Here is a 25,404-nt window from a genome sequence, read left to right as displayed (position 1 = left end):
ATCAGAGGCTGCACATTCTGCAGCAAGTAACTCACCTCCTGATTCCCCAAAGCCTGTCCACCATCTACAAGTCAGGAGTGTGATGGAATACTCCCCACTTGCCTGGATGAATGCATCTCCAACAACACTCAAGAAGCTCGACACCATCCAGGACACAGCACTTGCTTAATTGACACCCCATCCACCATCATAAACATTCAATCCCTCACCACCAATGAACAGTGGCAGCCGTGTGTACCATCTACATGATGCACTGCAGGAATTCAGCAAGGTTCCTTCAACAGCACCTTCCAAACCTGTGGCCACTACCATCAATTATGCCAGCATAATCAAGGACCCCACGCACCCCAGACATTCTCTCTTCCACCTTCTCCCATTGGGAAAAAGACACAAAAGTCTGAGGTCACGCACCAACTGACTCAAGAACAGCTTCTTCCCTGCTGCCACCAGAGTTTTGAATGGACCTACCTTGCATTAAGTTGATCTTTCTCTACACCCTAGCTTCTGCACTCTCTCCTTTCCTTCTCGATGAACAGTATGCTTTGTCCGTATACAGTGCAAGAAACAATACTTTTCACTGTATACTAATACATGATAATAATAAATCAAATCAAATCAACTAGAAGGACATGGGCAGCAGACACATGCGAACACCTCCATGCAAGTTCCACCCTCAACCACACCATCCTGACTTGGAAATATATCAGCCATTCCTTCACTGTCGCTGGGTCAAAATCCTGGAACTCCCTCCCTAACTGCACTGTGGGTGTACCTACACCTCAGGGACTGCAGCGGGTCAAGGCAGTGACTCCTCGCCACCTTCTCAAGGGGCAATAAATGCCGGCTTTGCTCATGATGCTCAAATCCCATTAAATAATTGAGAAAAAGAGATGCCACCTGGGACAGGAGACGCTGCCTGGCATGGAACATCTCCAGCACAGTCCAGAGGCTCTGTTCCTTCATGTCTTGAATCAGAATATACGGCACGGTGGTTAGCACTGCTGCCTCATATCACCAGGGACCCGGGTTCGATTCCCGGCTTGGGTCACTGTGCGGAGTTTGCACGTTTTCCCAATGTCTGCGTAGGTTTCCTCCGGGTGCTCCGGTTTCCTCCCAAAGTCCGAAAGACGTGCTGGTTAGGTGGATTGGCCATGCTAAATCATCCCTTAGTGTCAGGGGGACTAGCTGGGGTAAATGCATGGGGTTATGCGGATAGAGCCTGGGTGGGATTGTGGTCGGTGCAGACTCGATGGGCTGAATCTTAGAATCTTAGAAACCCTACAGCACAGAAAGAGGCCATTCGGCCCATCGAGTCTGCACCGACCACAATCCCACCCAGGCCCTACTCCCATATCCCTAGATATTTTACCCACTAATCCCTCTAACCTACGCATCCCAGGACACTAAGGGTAATTTTTTAGCATGGCCAATCAACCTAACTCGCACATCTTTGGACTGTGGGAGGAAACCGGAGCACCCGGAGGAAACCCACGCAGACACGAGGAGAATGTGCAAACTCCACACAGACAGTGACCCAAGCCGGGAATCGAACCCAGGTCCCTGGAGCTGTGAAGCAGCAGTGCTGACCCACTGTGCTACCGTGCCGCCATGGCCTCCTTCTGCACTGTAGGATTCTACACCCATCTCCCGTGCTTTCACACGGACTGCAGTGGCTCACCACTATTTTCTCCAGGGCAATTGGGGATGGGCAATAAATGCTGGCCAAGTCTACAGCCCATGAAAAAAAAAAGTAAAAACTCAAGTTGTTTCTTCCAGTTCATTTTTTTCAGCTCTGAACTTGACTGCCATCAGTGCTGGGGTCTGCATTGATTTGTGTGCTGGCTGTATTATGTTGGTTTACTAATGTAGTAATGAGGAGTTAATGGGGCCCATGACGTTTTGCAATATTGATTAGCAGAGCCATTAAGTCCCATACATGAGGTCCGAGCTGCCTTTCAGAAGCGTACCTTCTGTAATATTAAACCGACAGCACTGGAGCAAGCCTTATTCGCCCCTCCTGCTGCATGCAATGCTGCTAAACATGCCCCCTAGGCAAGAAGAAAGTTGATCAATTATCGGGTGTGAACTGGTGGCCGACCCTGATGAAACACCCGAAGTTTTTTAAGGAGGTGGGTCTGCTGTGTTCCCACATCTCCCGTCCCTGGGGGAGCAATCCTTGCTGTTGGTGATTGAGCTGGCGTCAACCAGGATCATTGTCACTGTGGATTTTGATTTTTGATTTTATTTATTATTGTCACATGTATTAGTATACAGTGAAAAGTATTGTTTCTTGCGCGCTATACAGACAAAGCATACCGTTCATAGAGAAGGAAATGAGAGAGTGCAGAATGTCGTGTTACAGTCATAGCTCGGGTGTAGAGAAAGATCAACTTAATGCAAGGTAGGTCCATTCAAAAGCCTGACAGCAGCAGGGAAGAAGCTGTTCTTGAGTCGGTTGGTACGTGACCTCAGACTTTTGTATCTTTTTCCCGACGGAAGAAGGTGGAAGAGAGAATGTCCGAGGTGTCTGGGGTCCTTAATTATGCTGGCTGCCTTTCCGAGGCAGCGGGAAGTGTAGACAGAGTCAATGGATGGGAGGCTGGTTTGCGTGATGGATTGGGCATCATTCACGACCTTTTGTAGTTCCTTGCGGATAATCCCTGGTCCCTGAGGACAATCCTTGCCAGCTGCTCCCAGCGAGGATCAATGTGGGGAAACCGCGCTCAGTCTCGGGAGCTCTGAAACAAACCGGGCAAAGTGCCTGGACATCAGATAACAACAGGATTCACCTCAGCCTCTGCTTTAAAACTTACCCAAACTTCTCATCATTTGTCCTAATATCACCTTGCCAAATCCCTTTCCCCGATGCCTCAGGACAATATATTATGTTAAAGGAGCAATATAAATGCAAGTTGTTTGCTCCCTCCCTTCTGAAGATGCCACCTCCCATTCGAAACTACTCTCCCACATGACCCCACAGACACACACTGTTTTTTTTGACTGCGCGGTGATAGGTGAGTGGTCCCTTTAGTAAAAGTTCCATCTTGAGCACAACATGCAGGGGGATATTTGGGCAGCGTGCAGGGACCATGGGGGCCCACTCATCCTCTGGTATCACACCCAACTGGCCACCCTAACTCTGCGAGCCAGATTGTAAGATTCCCTCACTAACCTGTCATAACCCTCCCTCACTATCTAACCCCTTCCTCACTATCTAACCCCATCCTCACTATCTAAACCCTCCCTCACCAATTAAACCCTCCCTCACTATCTAACCCCTCCCTACCTATCTAACTCCTCCCTCACTATCTAACCCCTCCCTCACTATCTAACCCCTCCCTCACAATCTAATCCCTCCGTCACTATTAGGTCACACACGCGCTGATAGGTCACACACGCGCTGATAGGTCATACGTGCACTGAGGGGGTGACAGGTCACATACACACTGATAGGTCACACATGCACTTATTGGTCTCACACACACACACACGCAGACGGGTCACAAACGCACTGACAAGTCACATACGCATGGACAGGTCACACACACGCTGACAGGTCACACACATGCTGACAGGTCACACACACGCTGACAAGTCACACACGCATGGACAGGTCACACACACGCTGACAGGTCACACACATGCTGACAGGTCACACACACGCTGACAAGTCACACACGCATGGACAGGTCACACACGCGCTGACAGGTCACACACACGCTGACAGGTCACATGCGCTGACAGGTCACACACATGCTGACAGGTCACACACGTGCTGACAGGTCACACATGCGCTGACAGGTCACACATGCGCTGACAGGTCACACACGCGCTGACAGGTCACACACATGCGCTGACAGGTCACACACGCACTGACATTATTAGCATTCGCAGAGACCAGGAAAAAGAACTCACCCTTAATGAAAACAACATTTTAGATTTTATTCATTTATTTAACTTTTATTGAGTTAGGTAAGTTAATTGAGTACCAATTCTCATTTACAATAATGACCTGGCCAAGAGGCTAATGTGGCAGCAACAGAAATTGCACAACAATACAACTCACTGAAACACTAAAAACAATAAAATACAAATTAGCAGTGAAAGAGAATTGACAGTTTAGCAAGTACAAGTATCAGCCAACAGAGCCTGAACCCTCCGGCGAAAGGCATCTCCAATAATAAAATGAGTCAGCTCCAGTTTTCATTGTACCTGGTTCCAGTCAGTGACAGACACAATCTGGAATGAATTAGAACCAAAGACTGTGCTGACTCTCGCACTGACCAATTTGACCAAATCATGTGATCTCAGATTATAAGAAGAGACAGTAAAATGGAACAAACTTTTCAAACTCGGCAGGCAGTAAGAAAGCAGTAGTTTCTAGTGATTATGAAGCAGGGGTACCCTGAATTCTATCAGCTATTTGTAGCCAGGATGATTTGATTTGATTTGTTATTGTCACATGTATTAGCATACAGTGAAAAGTATTGTTTCTTGCGCGCTATACAGACAAAGCATACCGTTCATAGAGAAGGAAATGAGAGTGTGCAGAATGTAGTGTTACAGTCATAGCTAGGGTGTAGAGAAAAATCAGCTTAATGCAAGGTAGGTCCATTCAAAAGTCTGATGGCAGCAGGGGAGAAGCTGTCCTTGAGTCGGTTGGTACGTGACCTCAGACTTTTGTATCTTTTTCCCGACAGAATAAGGTGGAAGAGAGAATGTCCGGGGTGCGTTGGGTCCTTGATTATGCTGGCTGCTTTCCCGAGGCAGCGGGAAGTGTGGACAGAGTCAGTGGATGGGAGGCTCGTTTGCGTGATGGACTGGGCTACGTTCACGACCCTTTGTAGTTTCTTGCAGTCTTGGGCAGAGCAGGAGCCACACCAAGCCGTGATACAACCGGAAAGGATGCTTTCTATGGTGCATCTGTAAAAGTTGGTGAGAGTCATAGTGAACTTGCCGAATGTCCTGAGGAAGTAGAGGCATTGGTGGGTTTTTGTTAACCATAGCATCGGATGTGACCTGAAACTGTTGATTAGATCAGACACCATTGCTAGTCCCATAAATCCTTCCTCCGTACAAGAAACCATTTGGCCCCAAGATTGGAAGTCAGTCCCAAGTGTTAGTTAATTTGCATATTAAAACGTCCAAGCTCTTTGTTTGGATTGCAGCCCTTCATTTTCATTGTGCCCTTAATGTAGTGCACGATTCCAAGTCCATTGTAAAGCAACATTTGATTCTGCGGCAAGCGAAGAGGTAGCAGGGCAGATGACCAAGGGGTCAAAGACGCAATCTCTTACAGGGAGGTGGAGAGGTTTGTTTGGCAGTTTGCAGAGTTTAGGGCCCCAGGCAGCTAAAGACACAACCCCCCAGTAACGGAGTGAATAAAATTGAAGATGTGTAAGACATCAGGATGGGGGGAGCAGAGAGACCTCAGGTACGTTGGAGCATGAGAGGTGGTGACAGAGATCCATTATCCCCTCTTTTTGTGATAAAGGTACCATTGTGCGTGCGTGGGCGCAGGTGTGTGAATTTAATCCTTTGTGAATTACGCCATTCGTTCTGACTCCTTTCAACCGATGGATGCACTTGGCTGAAGTTGTCATTTTTTAAGGTGAATCGGAAATGATTTGTCGGAGTGTTTTTTTGTTCACACTCCATTAGTGTGAAACTTATTGAATTGCAAAGGTCAGGTCGACCCACATTTATATAGTCAGAGAATTGAACAGTGCTGACTCCTGAGCTCCAGTGTGTTGCTGCATCTGCAATATCTTAGAGTCTCTTCTTACTTCCTGCATAGCTCGATTTATAGAATTTCGTCAAAGCCTCTCCCTCACCCACCATTCATGCCACCCTCCCACACCCCCCATCCTCTCCTGTAGTCACTAACTCCTGCTAGAGTTCTACAGAGCAAGCCAGAGACAGGGAAATCTGCAGTCAGTCACTCACCTCCTGACCGCCCCAAAGCCTGTCCCCCATGACACAAGTTAGGAGTGCGATGGAATACCCCCCACTTGCCTGGATGGGTGCAGCTCCAACAACACTCAAGAAGCTCGACACCATCCAGGACAAAGCAGCCCGCTTGATTGACACCATATCCACCATCTTCAACATTCACTCCGTCCACCACCGATTCACAGTGGCAGCAGTGTGTACCATCTACAAGATGCACTGCAGCAACTCACCAAGACTCTTTTGACAGCACCTTCCAAACCCATGACCATTACCATCTAGAAGGACAAGGGCAGCAGACACGTGGCAACACCACCACCTGCAAGTTCCCCTCCAAGCCATTTACTATCCTGACTTGGAAATATATCGGCTGTTCCTTCGCAGTCGCTGGGTCAAAGTCCTGGAACTCCCTCCCTAACAGCACTTTGGGTGTACCCCTACATCTCAGGGACTGCAGCGATCCAAGAAGGCAGCTCACTGCCATCTTCTCAAGGGCAGTTAGGGATGGGCTATAAATGCTGGTCTGGCCAGTGATGTCCACATCAAATGAATTGATAACTTCTCATCCCAGTAGCCGTATTTAACAAGAGTCACCACTCCCACTCAGAGATGTTTGGGTCAGACTGGGGAGTCTGATCCCATCATCAAACAGTGTTTGTGTGGACAGTGATCACAGCCAAGAACCCCCGCGGTTATATCCACTGTTGCCAGGTGGGAAACATGGCAGCCAATTTGCAACACAGGTCAGTTCCACATAGAGTAATGAAAATTAATGGCCGTATAATCTGGTCTTAGGTTGAGGCATCAATATTGTCCAGGACACTGGGTGGAACTACCCTACTCCTCGTCAATATGGTGACCTTATACATCACACCATGGGGGCAGAATGAGCCTCAGTTCAGCTGGCTCATCCAAAAAGATGGTGCCTCTGACAGTGCAGCACTCCCCTTAGTACTGCACTGATTGTGTCAGGCTGGAGAACAGCTTCTTCCCTGCTGCCATCACACTAAGTTAATCTTTCTCTACACCCTAGCTATGACTGTAACACTACATTCTGCACTCTCTCCTTCTCTATGAACGGTATGCTTTGACTGCATAGCGTAGAAGAAACAATACTTTTCACTGTCTGTTAATACATGTGACAATAATAAATCGAATCAAAGAGAATCCCAGCTCTCCACTGCCATCTGTGTGACCGAGCTTTGGTTTTGAAGTTCTGGGCATCACTCAGCAGCATCTAGCTTCTCTCTATCTCTGCCAATCAGTTGTTAAAGGAACAAAGGCTACGAGACAGCAGCTGCCTGGAAGAGGCTGTAGATGGAAGGCCAGAGTTCTGATGACTGCGGCACCGGTTGGTGATGGAGGTGAGGGGTGGCCGGATGTCAGAGTTACGTTGGGGGAGAGGGAGACAGATCCTTCTCCCCACCTGATAGCAGCGGGCTCCCTGTGGATCTGCTTTTGGAAGCAGAGCTGTGAAGGTGGGTTGGACCATGGGGTATGGAGGGTGTGTATGAAGCGTCTCCCTGGGCATGGCCTCTGCGGTGGCGTGATTGGCAGCATTGCTGTATTCAGACTTTCGCCAATCGGCTCATCTCTCGTTATCTTTCTTGCTTTCAGTTCCGATTGATGCCACAGCTGGAATCAAAATGCTTTACGTGTTTGTCGATATCAAAATCGATGGCGTGCATTTCATCGACACGGTTCGATTTAACTTCCCCAAAGGCTCAACACTCGCTCTGGTCAGCACCATCCAGTTTGTGGCTGCGCTACAGGTAATGAACCAACCCTGTAACCCCCACCCTAACGGTGACACCACCTTGCCCCAACACCACCCCGTCCCACCCTAATGTCACCCCGTCCCACCCTAACGGTGACACCATCCTGCCCCAATGTCACCCCGTCCCACCCTAATGTCACCCTGTCCCACCCTTATGTCACCCCGTTCCACCCTAACTTCACCCCGTTCCATCCTAATATCACCACCCTCCCACTCTAACGTCACCTCTGTCCCACCCTAATGCCACCTCCGTCCCACCCTAACGTCACCCCGTCCCACCCTAATGCCACCTCCATCTCACACTAACATCATCATAGCTTCCATTGCCCAACAGTGACCCCCGAGTAAGCCCAAATTAGCCACTGGAACCCCAGCAATGCCCCAATCCCCCTCTGTGAGCCCTGTTAAGAGCATTAACAGTTAAGAGAAAAAGAGATAAAGACTTTCTATTCTCAACAATTCTTTCTATTGTCATTTATATTAATGATTTGGATGAGAATTCATGGGGCATGATCGGTAAGTTTACAGATGACACCAAGATTGGTGGCATAGTGGACAGTGAAGAAAGTTATCTCAGATTGCAACGGGATCTTGATCAATTGGGCCAGTGGGCTGACAAATGGCAGATGGAGTTTAATTTGGATAAATGCGAGGTGTGCATTTTGGTAGATCGAACCAGGGCAGGACTTACTCAGTTAATGGTAGGGCGTTGGGGAGAGTTACAGAACAAAGAGATCTAGGGTTACAGGTTCATAGCTCCTTGAAAGTGGAGTCACAGGTGGACAGGGTGGTGAAGAAGGCTTTGGGCATGCTTGGTTTCATTGATCAGAACTTTGAATACAGGAGTTGGGTTGTCTTGTTGAAGTTGTACAAGACATTGGTAAGGCCACACTTGGAATACCATGTACAGTTCTGGTCAGTCTATTATAGGAAGGGTATTATTAAGCTAGAAAGAGTGCAGAAAAGATTTACTAGGATGCTACCGGGATTTGATGGTTTGAGTTATAAGGAGAGGCTGGATAGATTGGGACTTTTTTCCCCAGAGTGTAGGAGGCTTAGAGGTCTGTAAAATAATGAGGGGCATAGATAATGTAGGTAGTCAATATCTTTTCCCAAAGGTAGGGGAGTCTAAAACTAGAGGGCACAGGTTTAAGGTGAGAGGGGAGAGATACAAAAGGGTCCAGAGGGGCAATTTTTTCACTCAGAGGATGGTGAGTGTCTGGAACAAGCTGCCAGAGGTAGTAGTAGGGGTGGGTACAATTTTGTCTTTTAAAAAGCGTTTAGACAGTTACATGGGTACGATGGGTGTCGAGGGATATGGGCCAAACGTGGGTAATTGGGACGAGCTTAGTGGTAAAACAAAGGGCGGCATGGACAAGTTGGGCCGAAGGGCCTGTTTCCATGCTGTAAACCTCTGTGACTCTAACCCCCAATCAGATTGATGCAGCAGAGAAAAAGTACAGGCTACAGGAATGCTCCAGCTCTGTCACCCCCTCTCCTCAGTTCAAACAGAAAGTTCCTCCTGTGACAGAGAAATCAAGTCTCTCCACCAATGAAACAAACATACATTTATTCTGTTTATTAGCTCGGATTGTTACACCTTTACATCACATCGCAGAGTGCAGCTGAGTTGGAGATTATTGAAAGCATTGGTACCTGGGGTTGCCTCACAGGCTCTGCTGTTTAATCCATTTTAGAAAGTTTACCGTGCCTGATCGATTGTTTCAATAATTGACAGTCAGAGTGCATGATTATTTTGAGCGGTTCTGAAGGTCTCCCCCACCACCTCCGCCTGCTCTACACCCTTGATGCGAAGCTGTGTTCAGTCTCCAGGGTCTCCTGCGCAGTTCGGTTGACGTGACTTCCCCTGGTCCCTGTGGGCAGTCCGCAGACTGATCCCACACTGACTCAGAGCATTTATTTGTGAGATAAACTTCATCCGCACAACTCATCTCTACTCACGCGAGGCAGCAACAGTTAACAGCAAGAAGGGTTAACAGATTGTGTAGGCCAGGATTGCATTCCCCTGAGTAGCAAAGATTTAAGGGATGCCTTGACTGAAGGTGGATTGCTCTTTGAAATGTGGGCACCAGCATGGAAACAGGCCCTTTGGCCCAAGTTATCCATGCCGCCCTTTGTTTTACCACTAAGCTAGTCCCAATTGCCCACGTTTGGCCCATATCCCTCGATAGCCATCTTACCCACGTAATTGTCTAAATGCTTTTTAAAAGACAAAATGGCACCCCTCTCTACTACTGCCTCTGGCAGCTCGTTCCAGACACTCACCACCCTCTGAGTGAAAAAATTGCCCATCTGGACCCTTTTGTATCTCTCCCCTCTCACCTTAAACCTATGCCCTCTAGATTTAGACTCCCCTACCTTTGGGAAAAGATGTTGACTATCCAGCCGATCTATGCCGCTCATTATTTTACAGACCTCTATAAGATCACCTCTAAGCCTCCTACGCTCCAGGGAAAAAAGTCCCAGTCTATCCAGCCTCTCCAGCATTTATTGTCCATCCCTAACCACCCCTTGAGAAGGTGGTGGTGGGCTCCCTCCTTGAACTGCTGCTATTCATGAGGTGTAGGTGCGCCCACAGTGCCGTTAGGGAGAGAGTTCCAGGATGACCCAGCGACAGTGAAGGAACATCAATATATTTGATTCCTCCTACTCCAAAGGTGTGCGGGTTAGGTGGATTGGCCATGCAAAATTGCCCTTTATGTCAGGGGGGTCAGCAGGGTAAATACATGGGGTCACGGGGATACAGCTTGGGTGGGATTGTTGTCGGTGCAGTATTGTTGGGCCAAATGGCCTCATTTTGCACTGTAGCGATTCTCTGATTCTAAGTGCATGACCTCGCACTCCCGATCATTACTTCCATTTGCCAGGTTTCTGCCCAGTCACCCAATCTATATCCCGTTGCAAAATCATAATATCCTCATCACAACCTTTTTTAAAGTTTAAAGTTTAATTGTTAGTCACAAGTAAGGCTTACATTAACACTGCAATGAAGTTACTGTGAAATTCCCCGAGTCGCCACACTCCGGCGCCTGTTCGGGTCAATGCACCCTAACCAGCACGTCTTTCAGACTGTGGGAGGAAACCGGAGCACCCGGAGGAAACCCACGCAGACACGGGGAGAACGTGCAGACTCCGCACAGACAGTGACCCAAGTCGGGAATCGAACCCGGGTCCCCGGCGCTGAGAGGCAGCAGTGCTAACCACTGGGCCGCCCACACTTCCACCTGGCTTCGTATCATTGGCAAATTTGAAAGCCTTACATTCTGTTCCTTCCTCCGGGTCATTAATCATAGAAATCATAGAAACCCTACAGTGCAGAAGGAGGCCATTCGGCCCATCGAGTCTGCACCGACCACAATCCCACCCAGGCCCTACCCCCACATATTTTACCCGCTAATCCCTCTAACCTACACATCCCAGGACTCTAAGGGGCAATTTTTAACCTGGCCAATCAACCTAACCCGCACATCTTTGGACTGTGGGAGGAAACCGGAGCACCCGGAGGAAACCCACGCAGACACGAGGAGAATGTGCAAACTCCACACAGACAGTGACCCGAGCCGGGAATCGAACCCGGGACCCTGGAGCTGTGAAGCAGCAGTGCTAACCACTGTGCTACCGTGCCGTCCGGTAATGTAAACCAGGCGGCACGGTGTAAACAGTGAAGAATTACAGGCCAAGTCATCCTCAGTTCCGCTTTGTTACTCTTTTCCTATTGTAGGGAAGAGAGGCTCGGCCTGTTCACCTTAACCGAAAGATGTGCTGGTTAGGGTGCATCGGCCGTGTTAAATTCTCCCTCAATGTACCCAAACAGGCGCCAGAGTGTGGCAACTAGGGGATTTTCATTGCTTCATTGTAACTTCATTGCAGTATTAATGTAAGCCTACTTGTGACACTAATAAACAAACTTAAACTTTGAACATTAAACTTTTTAAAAGTTTATTCATTAGTCACAAATAAGTCGCCACACTCCGGCGCCTGTTCGGGGACACTGAGGGAGAATTTAGCACGGCCCAATGCACCTAACCAGCACGATTTTGGGACTGCGGGAGGAAGCCGGAGCACCCGGAGGAAACCCACGCAGACACGGGGAGAACGTGCAGACTCCGCACAGTCCGCAGCCAAGCTGGGAATCGAATCCAGGTCCCTGGCGCTGTGAGGCAGCAGTGCTAACCACTGTGCCACCGTGCCGACCTCCCCGACGGTTGCCGTTTCTTCCTCCCTCTTTGTGCCGGGCCTCCTGTTTATTTGCTGCTCAGTTTTGAACAGGCTGACCGGCTGCAGTGTCGAGAACGCTTTGGAGGCCAGTAGGTAAACCCAGGCTCCGATTTTGTTTCCGGAAGTGTTAACCAGCGCGGAATATTTGTCACAATGCAGCGATGGTGCTGCGGCAGCCTGGGTAATAATGGTGATCAATTTTCCTTCCATTAGCTTCTGCACTTTGTGTAAACTTGCTGCGGAAGTGTCAGCGGGAGTCTGGGGCTTTGCTATTTGAAGCAGCTCTTTTTTATCTCAGCGCCGCGGCCCTGACCGTTCAGCACTTCACAGAGTGACATCCTGATGGATTGCCTCGACTGGTTTCGACTGACCTTATTGAGCAGAAAGTGGGAGAGCTGATTGAATGCTTCTCTCAAACCCTTCTGGTAATTTGGGGCACACATCAGCTGTCTGCCTCCTGACTTGACAAAGTCCATTATTTTGGAGCTTCACTTGACAGGTGATCATTTGGAAGTTAATCTCAGTTGAGGATAACATAGAAACTAGAAGCAGGAGGAGGCCATTCGGCCCTTCCAGCCTGCTCCGCCATTCATTTTGATCATGGCTGATCATCAAATTCAATATCCTGATCCTCCCTTCCCTCATATCCCTCGATCCCTTTTGCTCCAAGAGCTAGATCTAATTCCTTCTTGAAATCACACAGCATTTTGGCCTCAATTACTTTCTGTGGAAGTGAATTCCACACATTCAGCACCCTCTGGGTGAAGAAATTTCTCCTCACCTCAGTTCTGAAAGGTTTACCCCTTAACCTCAAACTATGACCCCTAGTTCTGGACCCCCCCCACCATCGGGAACATTCTTTCTGAATCGACCCTGTCTAATCCTGTTAGAATTTTATAAGTTTCTGTGAGATCCCCTCTCACTCTTCTAAACTCCAGTGAGTATAATCCTTATCGACTTAGTCTCTCCTCATGTGACCGACCTGCCATCCCAGGAATCAGCCTGGTAAACCTTCGCTGTGCTCCTTCTATAGCAAGGACATCCTTCCTCAGATAAAGACACCAAAACTGCACACAATACTCCAGATGTGGCCTCAACATCTGCCCAATGCAATTGCAGTAAAAGATCCCAATTCCTATACTGTAACCCTCTCACTATGAAGGCCAACATACCATTTGCCTTCTGGGTAGGCATTGGATCAGCATTGTGCGCAGTTGCTGTGGGCGCAGGGGGTTAGAGAAAAGTTGGTGCGTGGCATATTCATTTACAAGCCCCCGTCACTCACCTTCTCCTGCTTTAGGCACAGGTGTATGGGAGATTGAGCCGTGCTCTGTTTCTCTGACCGCAGCAGCCAGGTGGAGTCTGTCACGGGAGAGCTAGCAGGGCCTGATGGCCGAACGGTCAGCAAATCACAAGAGCAAAATATTCCAGATGCTGGGAATCTGAAATGGAGAAACACTCGGCAGGTCCGGCAGCGACTGTGGAGGAAGGGAAGCAAGGCTGACATTTTGGATAGGTGACCTTACACCAGATAAGAAAGACCAGGCCTGATTGCATCCTCCCCCGAGCCCCACATTCACAATAAAATCCATTGAACAGTGATCATGAAGGGGAACCCATGCCAAACTATCAATTGATTCTTGATTCAAGAAAGACTTGCATTTATGAAGCGCCTTTCGTGATCCCAAGGCGCTTTACAACCAATAAAATACTTTGAATCTGTGGTCACTGCTGTGATGTGGGAAATGTGACAGCCCACCTGTGCACAACAGGCTCCCAACACAGCAATATGACCATGTGCTAGTAATTTGTTTCTGTGAGCAGTTTTGGGCCCCGTATCTAAGGAAGGATGTGCTGGCCTTGGAAAGGATCCAGAGGAGGTTCACAAGAATGATCCCTGGAATGAGGAGCTTGTCGTATGAGGAACGGTTGAGGACTCTGGGTCTGTACTCGTTGGAGTTTAGAAGGATGAGGGGAGATCTTATTGAAACTTACAGGATACTGCGAGGCCTGGATAGAGTGGACGTGGAGAGGATGTTTCCACTCGAAGGAAAAACTAGAACCAGAGGGCACAAACCTCAGGCTAAAGGGACAATCCTTTAAAACAGAGATGAGGACTTTCTTCAGCCAGAGAGTGGTGAATCTGTGGAACTCTTTGCCGCAGAAGGCTGTGGAGACCAGGTCATTGAATGCCTTTAAGACAGAGATAGATAGGTTCTTGATTAATAAGGGGATCAGGGGTTATGGGGAAAAGGCAGGAGAATGGGGGTGAGAGAAATATCAGCCATGATTGAATGGCGGAGCAGACTCGATGGGCCGAGTGGCCTAATTCTGCTCCTATGTCTTATGATCTTATGGTCTTAGTTGAGGCAGTTATTGGCCAGGACAAAAGGGGAACTCCCTAGATCTTCTTTGAAGTTGACCCATAGGATCTTCTGTGTCCGTGTGTGAAATCATAGAATCCCTACAGTGCAGAAGGAGGCCATTTGATCCATTTGCACCAACTCTCTCTGATAGAGTATCTTACTCAGGCCCTTTCCCCCACGCTGCCCCTGTAATCCCACACATTTACCATGGCTAATCCATCTAACTCTCACTTCTTTATTGTATCCAGTTCCCTGCGTCTACGTGGAGTTTGCACGTTCTCCCCATTCTGCGTGGGTTTCCTCCCACAGCCGAAAGGTGTACATTGGGCCTCAGTTTAATGACTTTATCTGAAAGATGGCACCTCCAACAGTGCAGCACTCCTCCTGTATTGCACTGGAAGTGTCCACCTGGATTTTGGTCCCAGTTGTAGCCGTGACCCTGTTATCTCGGAGGCAGGATTGAGTCAGCGATTCACAGACCTTGCGTGGTTACTTCCATCACCTCAGTGGAGTGTGACTAAATCAGCACACACTGGGACTCAAGCCTCTTGGTCCACGGAGCTTACTGACTGCTTTCGAATGACCTCAGTCACCAGAACCGTGTATTTTAATGATAAAAATCCTCACTTGAGAACAAAGGTGTTTAACCTTTGACAATAAAAACAACCTGCATTCATATAGCACCTTTCAGTTAGTAAAACAACCTGAGGAAAACAGAGATAGACATTTAAGTAACGGCTGGAATTCTCCGGCTGTTCATGCTGGTGGGATTCTCCAGTCCCGCCGGCAGCGTATCCCGCCTGCAGGGTTTCCCACCGGCTGGGGGTGACGTCAATGGGAATTCCCGTCGACAGCGGCGGGACCGGAGAATCCCATCGTGAGCAAACAACGTGCCACCTCCCGCTGCCGGGAAACACGAGGCTGGGAGGCCGGAGAATCTCACCCAACATCTTAAAGGAGGAAGAGATTGCAAGGTGTTTGGAGGAAGTTGGGGTAGGGTGGTGGGAAGGGGGGGGGGGGGGGGTGAGGTTGGTGGGTAAACCGGAGCTTAGGGCCCCAGGCAGCTGAAGACATGGACGCCAATGGCAGAGTGTTAAAATCAAGGGGATGCGCAAGAGGCCAGAATTGGAGGAGTGCAAAGGTCTCGGAGGATTGCAGGGGCTGGAGAAGATTACAGAGTCTAAAATGCGGTCATTGAATCACCTTTTACGCTGAGCAGCAGGTAGCTCAGGTTTCGGGCTGACACGGTGGTACAGCTCGCTGAGACCCCCGAGGGCACCTTGGCAAGGTGAGGGAGCTCCACCAGGGACTGTCCAACCAGTCAGCATTAGATTCAACCATGCCACACTGGGGAGGTACAGAGCTTGGCCTCAAACGCTGTTCTGTAAGGGCAGGCAGAGGGAGACGGTGGAGACCTGTCCCCATTCTGCTGCTGACAGCTCAGTTGTTTTAATTCCACCCGTGTATGGCTCCGTAAATACAGCGCGGGTTCCCTGCGTCGCTGTCAACAGCAGTTTTATGAAAGAAGAATCCTCTCCCACTTTAATAATCATTAAGCAAGGCGTTACTGAAGGGTGACGAAAAAAATAAAAAATTGCTTCCTAATTAGCTGTAAAATTTTGGGAATAGCGAGTGTAATGCTAGAAGCAGTCTCTGGGTGTTATGGGAATTGGCATTGATGACCCATTTACAGCTCCTCCCAGCGGGAAAGGAGGACTAATGAGGTTTGACTGTAACTTGTGTCTCTTTCCATGGCTAATCTTTCAGTCGTTCAGTAGCACTATTCCCCCATCCGCTGTCTCTGAATGTCCGCCTGACTCATTCTCTCTCTCTCCCTCCATCCTTTCTTTCTCCAGTCCACGAGCCAGGAGCTGCGATCGGAATATGACATTTGCGTCCCGCAGTGTAAGCCACTGTCACCGGGTGAAATTCTGGGTTGTACCTCTCCACACATTGAAAGACCGGTGGATGCCATCATGTGAGTACTGCCCGGGCTCCTTCAGCCACTGGAATATGGCAAATCCCAATTGCAAACTTTTCACACAAGCATTTAAAACTCACCTATTTTCAGCTTTTAGTTTTGTGTCTAGGCTCGCGCGGAAAGGCTGGGATCGTTCTCTGAGGAGAGGAGCTTAATGGGAGGTTCCATCAAGACGTTCAGTATCACGAGGGGTTTGGTGAGGGTGAATCCGGAGAAATTCTTTCCATTGGCAGCTCGGAGAGTCAGTGACGCAGATTTAAAACAAGTTTTTAGTACCTGTTCCTGGGATATGAGTGTCATTGGCTAGGCCAGCATTTACTGTCCATTCCTGATTGCCCCTTGAGAAGGTGGTGGTGAGCCGCCTTCTTGAACCGCTGCAGTCCAAGTGGTGTAGGTACGCCCACAGTGCTGTTAGGGAGGGAGTTCCGGGATTTTGACCGGAAGGAATGGTGATATATTTCCAAGTCAGGAAGGGCAAACAGCCAGAGGGGGAGATGAGGGAAAACTTCTTTACTGAGCTTGTTGTCATGATCTAGAATGTCAAGAAACAGATTCCATAGTAACTTTCAGAAACAGTAAGAAGTCTCACTACACCAGGTTAAAGTCCAACAGGTTTATTTGGAATCACGAGCTTTCGGAGCGCTGCTCCTTCATCAGGTGAGTGGAGACATCTTAACTTTCAGGAAAGAGTTGGATATACACATGAAGAGCGGGCTAGTGGGACTATCTGAATTGCTCTTTCAAAAATCTGACACAGGCACAGTGGGCCGAATGGCCTCTTTCTGTGCTGTTTGACTCACATATTTTCCTCCCCATCTCTTTCTCACTTTCGTTCCTGCAAGTGGTGGGTTGGGTACAGGGTGGCCCGTGCCTCAGAGACTGACGTTTAGCCGAGACAGCAGCAGGGTGGCTGTAGTTAGCCTCAGAACCCTGCACAAGGAAGAGAGAATAGCATTCCCATTCCCAATCGCTGATCTCGTTCGCCTGTCATTTCTCCAGCCTCACGGATGAACGACGAGTCGGGTGAGGGGCTGGAGTGACGCGTGCCACTCCCTGGGGCAGAGTCAGCGCCGTGTGATTCACGCGTGGCAAATGAATGCTTTGTTTCAGGGTACATTGTGGGGGCATTGCATACTCCAGATGGTGAAGAGGTTTGATACGGTCATAGTGAAGCTGTTTCCAATTGCGGGGGAGGCCAAGGCGAAGGATAATAAATACAGGAATGTCACTGATAAATCCAATGGGGAATTCAGGAGAAATGACTTGACCCAGAGATTAATGAGACTGTGGACCTCACTCCCCACAGGCAGTGGGAGAGATGTGAAGGAGATTTAAGGAGAAGCCAGATAAACACATGAAGGGGAAAGGATTGGAAGATGTTAATGAGATCAGATGAAGTGGGATGGGAGGGGGGGTCCCACGCTGGACATTTGAAATCTTATAACATTAAAGGATATGGGACAAGTGCAGGAAAATGGGATTAGCACGCCTTGAGTGGTACTTATTCTCATAGGAACATAGGAATTGGGAGCAAAAGTAGGCAAATCCAGCTATCCGAGCCTTGTTAGTGCAGACTTGATGGGTCGAAGGGCCTTTTCTTGTGTAGTATGACTCTATGGGCAGAATTTTCCCACCCCGCCCGCCACGGGAATCGGTGCGGGCAAGACATGGACCACGCAAAGGTGTGTTGACCTTGGGCGGGATTTTCCAGTCTTGGGGCCAGCACGGCTGGAAAATCCCGCCCTATGACTCTATTCATACGAGTATTGACCGGTTGGGCCGAATGGCCTGTTCCTGCGTGCAAAAGACATACTATGCAATTCTGAGGGCTGGTCTGCTGGGATTCTTTTGGGAGAGGGTTAAACAGGCCCATGTGTGCATCTGGACAGGCAGTGCGTGTCCTGTTGTACCTCTGCTCAGTAGAATGAGGGTCATTAAATGATACAATATACAATAATTAATCTTGCTGTCAGTTAGCATAATATTATACGGTGTTTGGCTCTTCAATTATAACCTGCAGAGGCTCTTGTACCACATTACAGAATCCGAACGTTGCAAGGTTTGCTATTTCATTTGATTAATTGTCTGATACTCGATGAGTTTGACTTATTTCTGCTGTTGGTCTCCTAGGATTAATATCAGATGCCAGTGGTAAGATGTGCAGGTATTAATTGGACATTGTCATCCGTGCAGCTAGTTTCTGGTCTAGCCGTATACAGTATCTATTCATTAGTAGGATATTGTGCATTATCTTTTAGATTCCTCCCTTTCCTCACTTTGGTGAGGCCACAGTTAGAGTTCTGTGTGTAGTTCTGGTCACCGCCTTATCAGAAGGATGTGGTTGCACTGGAGGGGGTGCAGAGGAGGTTCACCAGGATGCTGCCTGGCATGGAACATTTAAGCTATGAAGAGAGGTTGGATAGGCTTAGGTTGTTTTCGTTGGAGCAGAGAAGACTGAGGGGGCGACCTCATCGAGGTGTACAAGATTATGAAAGACATGGACAGAGTGGATAAGGAGCAACTGTTTAACCTGAGTTAAAGGGTCAGTCACGAGGGGACATTGGTTCAAGGTGAGGGGCGGGAGGTTTAGGTGGGATGTGAGGAAAAACTTCTTTACCCAGTGGGCGGTGACGGAATGCGCTGCCTGGGAGGGTGGTGGAGGCAGGTTCCCTCACATCCTTTACAAAGAATCTGGATGAACACTTGGCACATCATAACATCCAGGGTTGGCAGATGGGATTAAGTGGGAGTTCAGGTGTTTCTAATGTTTCGGTACAGACTTGATGGGCTGAAGGGCCTCTTCTGCGCTGTATGATTCCATGATTCCCTAAAGTGCTTAACCCTTGCTTGTTTACAGCACCCCCTTCACTCTCCAGACTGGGGCTCACACTTGCTTGGCAATCTCTTGATTTTATGCCCTGAGGGGTGTGGGCATCGTTGGCAAGGCCAGCGTTTTCTGCACATCCCGGATTGCCCTTTGAGAAGGTGGCTGTGATCCACCTTCTTGATGCTTGAGTGGCTTGCTGGGCCATTTCAGAGAGCAGCAAAGAGTCAGCCACATTGCTGTGGTCTTGCAGTCATGTGTAGGCCCAGACTGGGTAAGGATGGAAATTGCCTTCCCTTAAGGCATTTAGTGAGCCAGATGGGTTTTTAGGACAATCTTCATAGAACCATAGAATCCGACAGTACAGAAGGAGGCCATTTGGCCCATCGAGTCTGCACCGACTACAATCCCACCCAGCCCCTATCCCCATAACCCCATGCATTTACCCTAGCTAATCCCCCTGAGACTAAGAGGCAATTTAGCATGGCCAATCCACCTAACCAGCACATCTTTGGACTGTGGGAGGAAACTGGAGCACCCGGAGGAAACCCACGCAGACACGGGGAGAATGTGCAAACTCCACACAGGCAGTGACCCAAGCCGGGAATCAACCCTGGGTCCCTGGCACTGTGAGGCAGCAGTGCCAACCACTGTGCCATCATGTCGCCCTCAATCTGGTCACCATTACTGACATTAGATTTTTATTCCAAATTTATTTAATTAATTGCGCCTCGTATTTTGTGACCCTTTGCCCATCAGAGGACACCCCTGCCATCCCAGATATTCCTTACCCCCTGCAATTCTACTCACCCGCACCCCCTCGCGGTTGATCCCGGCTTCGCACCCCTTCCCCAGAGCCCACCAACCTGGTTGCAATGTGACCCTGGGCTCACTGTCATCTGGGCTCCTGGTTCCTCTTCTCAAGGGGACTGCTTGCAATCTCAGCAATGGCCACCACTTGCAGGGGCACTGCTGAGACAAGAGATTTGCTGTCCATTTGATTGGCCAGCAACTATCAGAGGTGGGACTTCCTCTCCAATGGGGGCAGAAGGTCCACCTCAGGACAATTAAATGCCCAGCAGCTGTTAAATAGCCACTGGGCAAACCAGCCAAGCGCAGACGGCCTCACCCTGACTAATTCCTTAAGAGTTTTATACATTTCAGTTAGAACACTGAGATATTATTTTTCTGTTTTTTGCTGATGCAACTCCAAGATTAAGCTTTAGGACTGAACCTCTCATGTTTTGATTTGATTTGATTTCATTTCATTTCATTTCATTTCATTTATTATTGTCACATGTATTAACATACAGTGAAAAGTATTGTTTCTTGCGCGCTATACAGACAAAGCATACCGTTCATGGAGAAGGAAAGGAGGGAGTGCAGAATGTAGTGTTACAGCCATAGCTAGGGTGTAGAGAAAGATCAACTTAATGCAAGGTAGGTCCATTCAAAAGTCTGATGGCAGCAGGGAAGAAGCTGTTCTTGAGTCGGTTGGTACGTGACCTCAAACTTTTGTATCTTTTTCCCGACGGAAGAAGGTGGAAGAGAGAATGCCCAGGGTGCATGGGGTCCTTAATTATGCTGGCTGCTTTGTCGAGGCAGCGGGAAGTGTAGACAGAGTCAATGGATGGGACGCTGGTTTGTGTGATGGATTGGGCTACATTCACGACCTTTTGTAGTTCCTTGCGGTCTTGGGCAGAGCAGGAGCCATACCAAGCTGTGATACAACCAGAAAGAATGCTTTCTATGATGCATCTGTAAAAGTTGGTGAGAGTCGTAGCTGACATGCCAAATTTCCTTAGTCTTCCAAGATTCCTTCGTCTTTCTTCCAAGATTAACCTTTGGGACTGAACCTCTCATGCTGTAAGATACAAATGTAGATCAGTCAAGAGTGGCGTCCATTCTAAAAGGCAAGTCGCTCCGAGCTTTGATACCACAGCCAGCTTCTCGGTAAATGCCCGCCCAAACGCCAACAACTCTCCATGACCGGCTGGTCTCGGGCGATTCTGGTCCGGTTTCGAGCTGAGAAATTTCCAGCAGCCCACCCAAACACCGTGTGGTCTACACTGCGAGCCAGGCAGGTGGCTGGTGGGTAGCTCTGGATTCTTCAGCCTCCCAATGAATGTAGATCACGGGAATCATTTCAGAGTGTGTGACGGGGAAGCTGCTAAGCTGCAATAGGTGACTGGCGAGGACGTGGTGGAGCCTTTCTTGCTGAGTTGCGATAATTGGCTAGATTTTGTGACATTGATAAAGTGCCTTTTTAAAACACCACCTAATTTTAATTCAGAATTTGTTACAGAACTTACTTATTCCTTGGAGGGAATTAAAAGGGAAATTTTCATTGTTTGCGCGTCTCAGCCTCACAGTGTTGAACCTCAGCCTGTCTGTTTGAGTGTAAACAGGGAATCACGTTCTGTTTTGACTCCACTTTGAATGGTGCATCTGCTCACTGAGGTGTTCAAGCCCTAGGCACAGTTCAAGGGGTAACCGAGACACCAATCTTTATTGCCAATGTGCCCCAGTTATGACGACAGATACCGTGGCCGGAATTTTACTGGAACATTCGCCCGAGGCCAATGGAGAATGCCGTTCTCAGAACCTCGCCCACCCTGATTTCGGTGCCGGTAAAATCAGGGCCTGTGAAATCTTGGGCCTGTCAGCCTTGAGAGGAAACAGCTAAAAGATGATCTTGTAGAGGTGTATAAATTAATAAATGATACAGTTCTTCAAAAAGAACTGTGGGCCTGAGTTTAACCAGATTCGAATTACAGATTTACCCCATGACCTTCTCCACACTCTTGGGATCATCAAAGATGGAAGGAATTTCCAAGTAAAGGAAAAAGCCATTCTATCATCGAAATTTCAGATCAGAAGGAGGCCATTGGGCCCATCAATCCTGTTGCTCAACTATTGAAACCCTCGGCTCTTATCCAAAGCTTTGGTTAAAATGGGTCACTGTCTGCGTGGAGTTGTACGTTCTCCCCGTGTCTGCGTGGGTTTCCTCTGGGTGCTCCAGTTTCCTCCCACAGTCCAAAGGTGTGCAGGTTAGGTTGGTTGGCCATGCTAAATAGACCCTAGTGTCAGGGGGATTAGCAGGGTAAATGCATGGGGTTATGGGGATAGAGCCTAGGTGGGATTGTGGTCGGTGCAGTCTGGATGGGCCGAATGGCCTCCTTCTGTACCGTAGGGATTCTACGATTCTATGATTTTATTGCAGTGACAGTCATCGGAGAGTTTCACATCGGAATCTTTGCTCTAGTTTAATTCTTATATTCCTGTGTCCATGAATCGGATTTTCCAGTTACACTTGGGATGGGATAAAGGATATGTTACAAAAACCAGCCAGCTCCTCCTGGATTTCAGATGAAGCCTTGATGTTTGCTGGTGATTGGCTGGTAGGCTATTCGGAGCGTGTACCACTCTGTCATGTGATCGTGTAACAGCTTCCTGTAAAGGCTGAGGCTGCTGTTACTGTTGAGGCTGGTCACAGCACCCTGTGAGTGACACCCGGCTGGAACCCTGCACTCCGAAACCACACCATTACTGTTGTTATACTATAAACTCAGCAATGAACCAAAGCCCCCCCTCCACTTACTCCCAATTCACTCTCTATATAGAATCCCAATGATACAAAACACCTTCCCGATTCACTCTATATAGAATCCCAATGATCCAGAACTTCTTCCCAATGATCCAGAACACCTCCCCAATTCACACACTGTATAGAATCCCAATGGATCCGACCTGTTCCCATTCACTCCAGGTGTAGAATTTCAATGGACTCTAGTCTCTTCCACTTACATCCAGTGCAGAAATCTCCAATGGACAAAATCTTTTGATTTGATTTGATTTATTATTGTCACATGCATTAACATACAGTGAAAAATATTGTTTCTTGCATGCTATACAGACAAAGCATACCATTCATAGAGAAGGAAAGGATGCAGAATGTAGTGTTACAGTCATAGTTAATGCAAGGTAAGTCCATCCAAAAGTCTGACGGCAGCAGGGAAGAAGCTGTTCTTGAGTCAGTTGGTACGTGACCTCAGATTTTTGTATCTTTTTCCCACTCACATAGACTTAAACAGCAGATGTTTACTTAATCTAACCCAATTAAGTCCTTCTAATCCTTTCTCCCTCATGTCGCTCTCTAAGTTCCCCTTTCGTATATCTGTGCCATCGCCTGAACCATTCCACCTGGTGGTGAGTTCCACATTGTAACCGCTTTCTGGGAAAAGAGCTTTCATTTGCCTTCGCCGTTGGATTTATTGAAAACTCCCTTGAATTGATGACTCCTGGGCTGTGCTTACCTCCAGCAAGTGGAGAACATCTTCTCGGTCTTATCTAGCTCATTATCTTAGAGACATCTATCAAAGCATATTCTTTTTCATGTTACGGATTTTGCAATTTGTATCGCATTTCAACTGACCTGTCCTGTTCCTCTGTACAGAATTCCTTTTCTGGTTTGATTTGATTTATTATTGTCACAGGTATTAACATACAGTGAAAAGCATTGTTTCTTGCGCGCTATACAGACAAAGCATACCGTTCATAGAGAAGGAAAGGAGAGAGTGCAGAATGTAGTGTTACAATCATAGCTAGGGTGTAGAGAAAGATCAACTTAATGCAAGGTAAGTCCATTCAAAAGTCTGACGGCAGCAGGCAAGAAGCTGTTCTTGAGTCAGTTGGTATGTGACCTCAGACTTTTGTATCTTTTTCCCGATGGAAGAAAGTGGAAGAGAGAATGTCCGGGGTGCGTGGGGTCCTTGATTATGCTGGCTGTTTTTCCGAGGCAGCGGGAAGTGTAGAGTCAATGGATGGGAGGCTGGTTTGCGGGATGGACTGGGCTTTGTGCGCGACCCTTTGTAGTTTCTTGCTGTCTTGAACAGAGCAGGAGCTGTGATACATCCAGAAAGGATGCTTTCTATGCTGCATCTGTAAAAATTGGTGAGAGTCATAGCTGATATGCCAAATTTCCTTAGTCTGAGAAAGTAGAGGTGTTTAGTAGAGGGCTTAATTGTAGCATCGGCATTGGAGTACAATAATACATCCCCACTGTTAGTAGAGATCTGGTCCTGTGTAAAAATACCAAAAGGCACAAAGTGCGATCAAATTATTTATTCTGGTTCCTGTTGTTCAGCAAATTGCAGATATTTGATTCACCACATCAGTCTTTTATTAGACACCATCAACTTGTTTTAAAACCCTCTGACGGTGCACAATGAAGTGCTTTTAATTTAGATTCCGCTGCCGCTCGAGTGAGGTGCAAATGGTACAAAATGGGTCACTCGATTCCATCCTCCCCGACAGTTTGTAGAAAATCCTGAATGAGGCATGAAATTTCTTGCTCAGGTGCTGATGGGTTCATCAGCGTTGAGATGTGCTCGGAGCAGACATCAGGTAATGATGGTGTGGGGCGACAGAATATCCGTGGTGTTGTGTGTCGGGAGGGGGGCGTTGGGGATGTGTGGGGCGGAAGCTGTGTATTTTTCATTTTAATTAACTGACATGAAAAATTTACAAGGTTTCTAATGTAGAATCTGAGCTCTTAGTGAATATTTATCATCTTGCATCACAAGGAACAGTTGTTTTGAATAGTGGCAAATTCCATGGATATGAGGCCCAAATGAGCATTTCACAATTCACAGCGGATACCCCAACTGCAAAATAGCTCGCTGGAAACTGCTTTGAGTGGATCATATAAACTCAGTCTGCAGGTGCAGCAGGTGATCAAGAAGGCAAATGGAATGTTGGCCTTTATCGCGAGGGGGATAGAATATAAAAGCAGGGAGGTCTTGCTGCACCTGTACAAGGCACTGGTGAGGCCGCAACTGGAGTACTGTGTGCAGTTTTGGTCCCCTTATTTGCGAAAGGATATATTGGCCTTGGAGGGAGTGCAGAGAAGGTTCACCAGGTTGATACCGGAGATGAGGGGTGTAGCTTATGAGGAGAGATTAAACAGATTGGGTCTGTACTCGTTGGAGTTTAGAAGGATGAGGGGTGATCTTATAGAGACATATAAGATAATGAAGGGGCTGGACAGGGTAGAGGTGGAGAGATTCTTTCCACTTAGAAGGGAAACCAGAACTAGAGGGCACAGCCTCAAAATAAGGGGGGGCCGGTTCAGAACAGAGTTGAGGGGGAACTTCTTCTCTCAGAGGGTAGTGAATCTCTGGAATTCTCTGCCCATTGAAGTGGTGGAGGCTTCCTCGTTGAATATGTTTAAATCACGGGTAGATAGTTTTCTGATCGATAAGGGAAT

At 48.0% G+C, this 25,404-nt stretch overlaps 1 protein-coding gene across 2 annotated transcripts in view; it reads left to right on the top strand.

The window, feature by feature from the left end:
- The window catches only part of dph1 (diphthamide biosynthesis 1), a 682,474-nt gene that overhangs the window by 338,480 nt on the left and 318,590 nt on the right, over positions 1-25,404 (top strand). For both annotated transcript variants that reach the window (XR_013499073.1, XM_078224668.1), the window contains exons 5-6: positions 7,567-7,721; positions 16,188-16,309. Coding sequence is in view for 1 of the 2 variants with exons in the window: in XM_078224668.1 (XP_078080794.1) it covers positions 7,567-7,721; positions 16,188-16,309 (277 nt within the window). In the remaining variant the exon portion in view is untranslated. The remainder of the gene's footprint in view (positions 1-7,566; positions 7,722-16,187; positions 16,310-25,404) is intronic.

This window comes from Mustelus asterias, chromosome 12 (assembly GCF_964213995.1).
Source record: "Mustelus asterias chromosome 12, sMusAst1.hap1.1, whole genome shotgun sequence".
NCBI lineage: Eukaryota > Metazoa > Chordata > Chondrichthyes > Carcharhiniformes > Triakidae > Mustelus > Mustelus asterias.
This window is presented reverse-complemented; position numbering and strand designations above follow the sequence as displayed.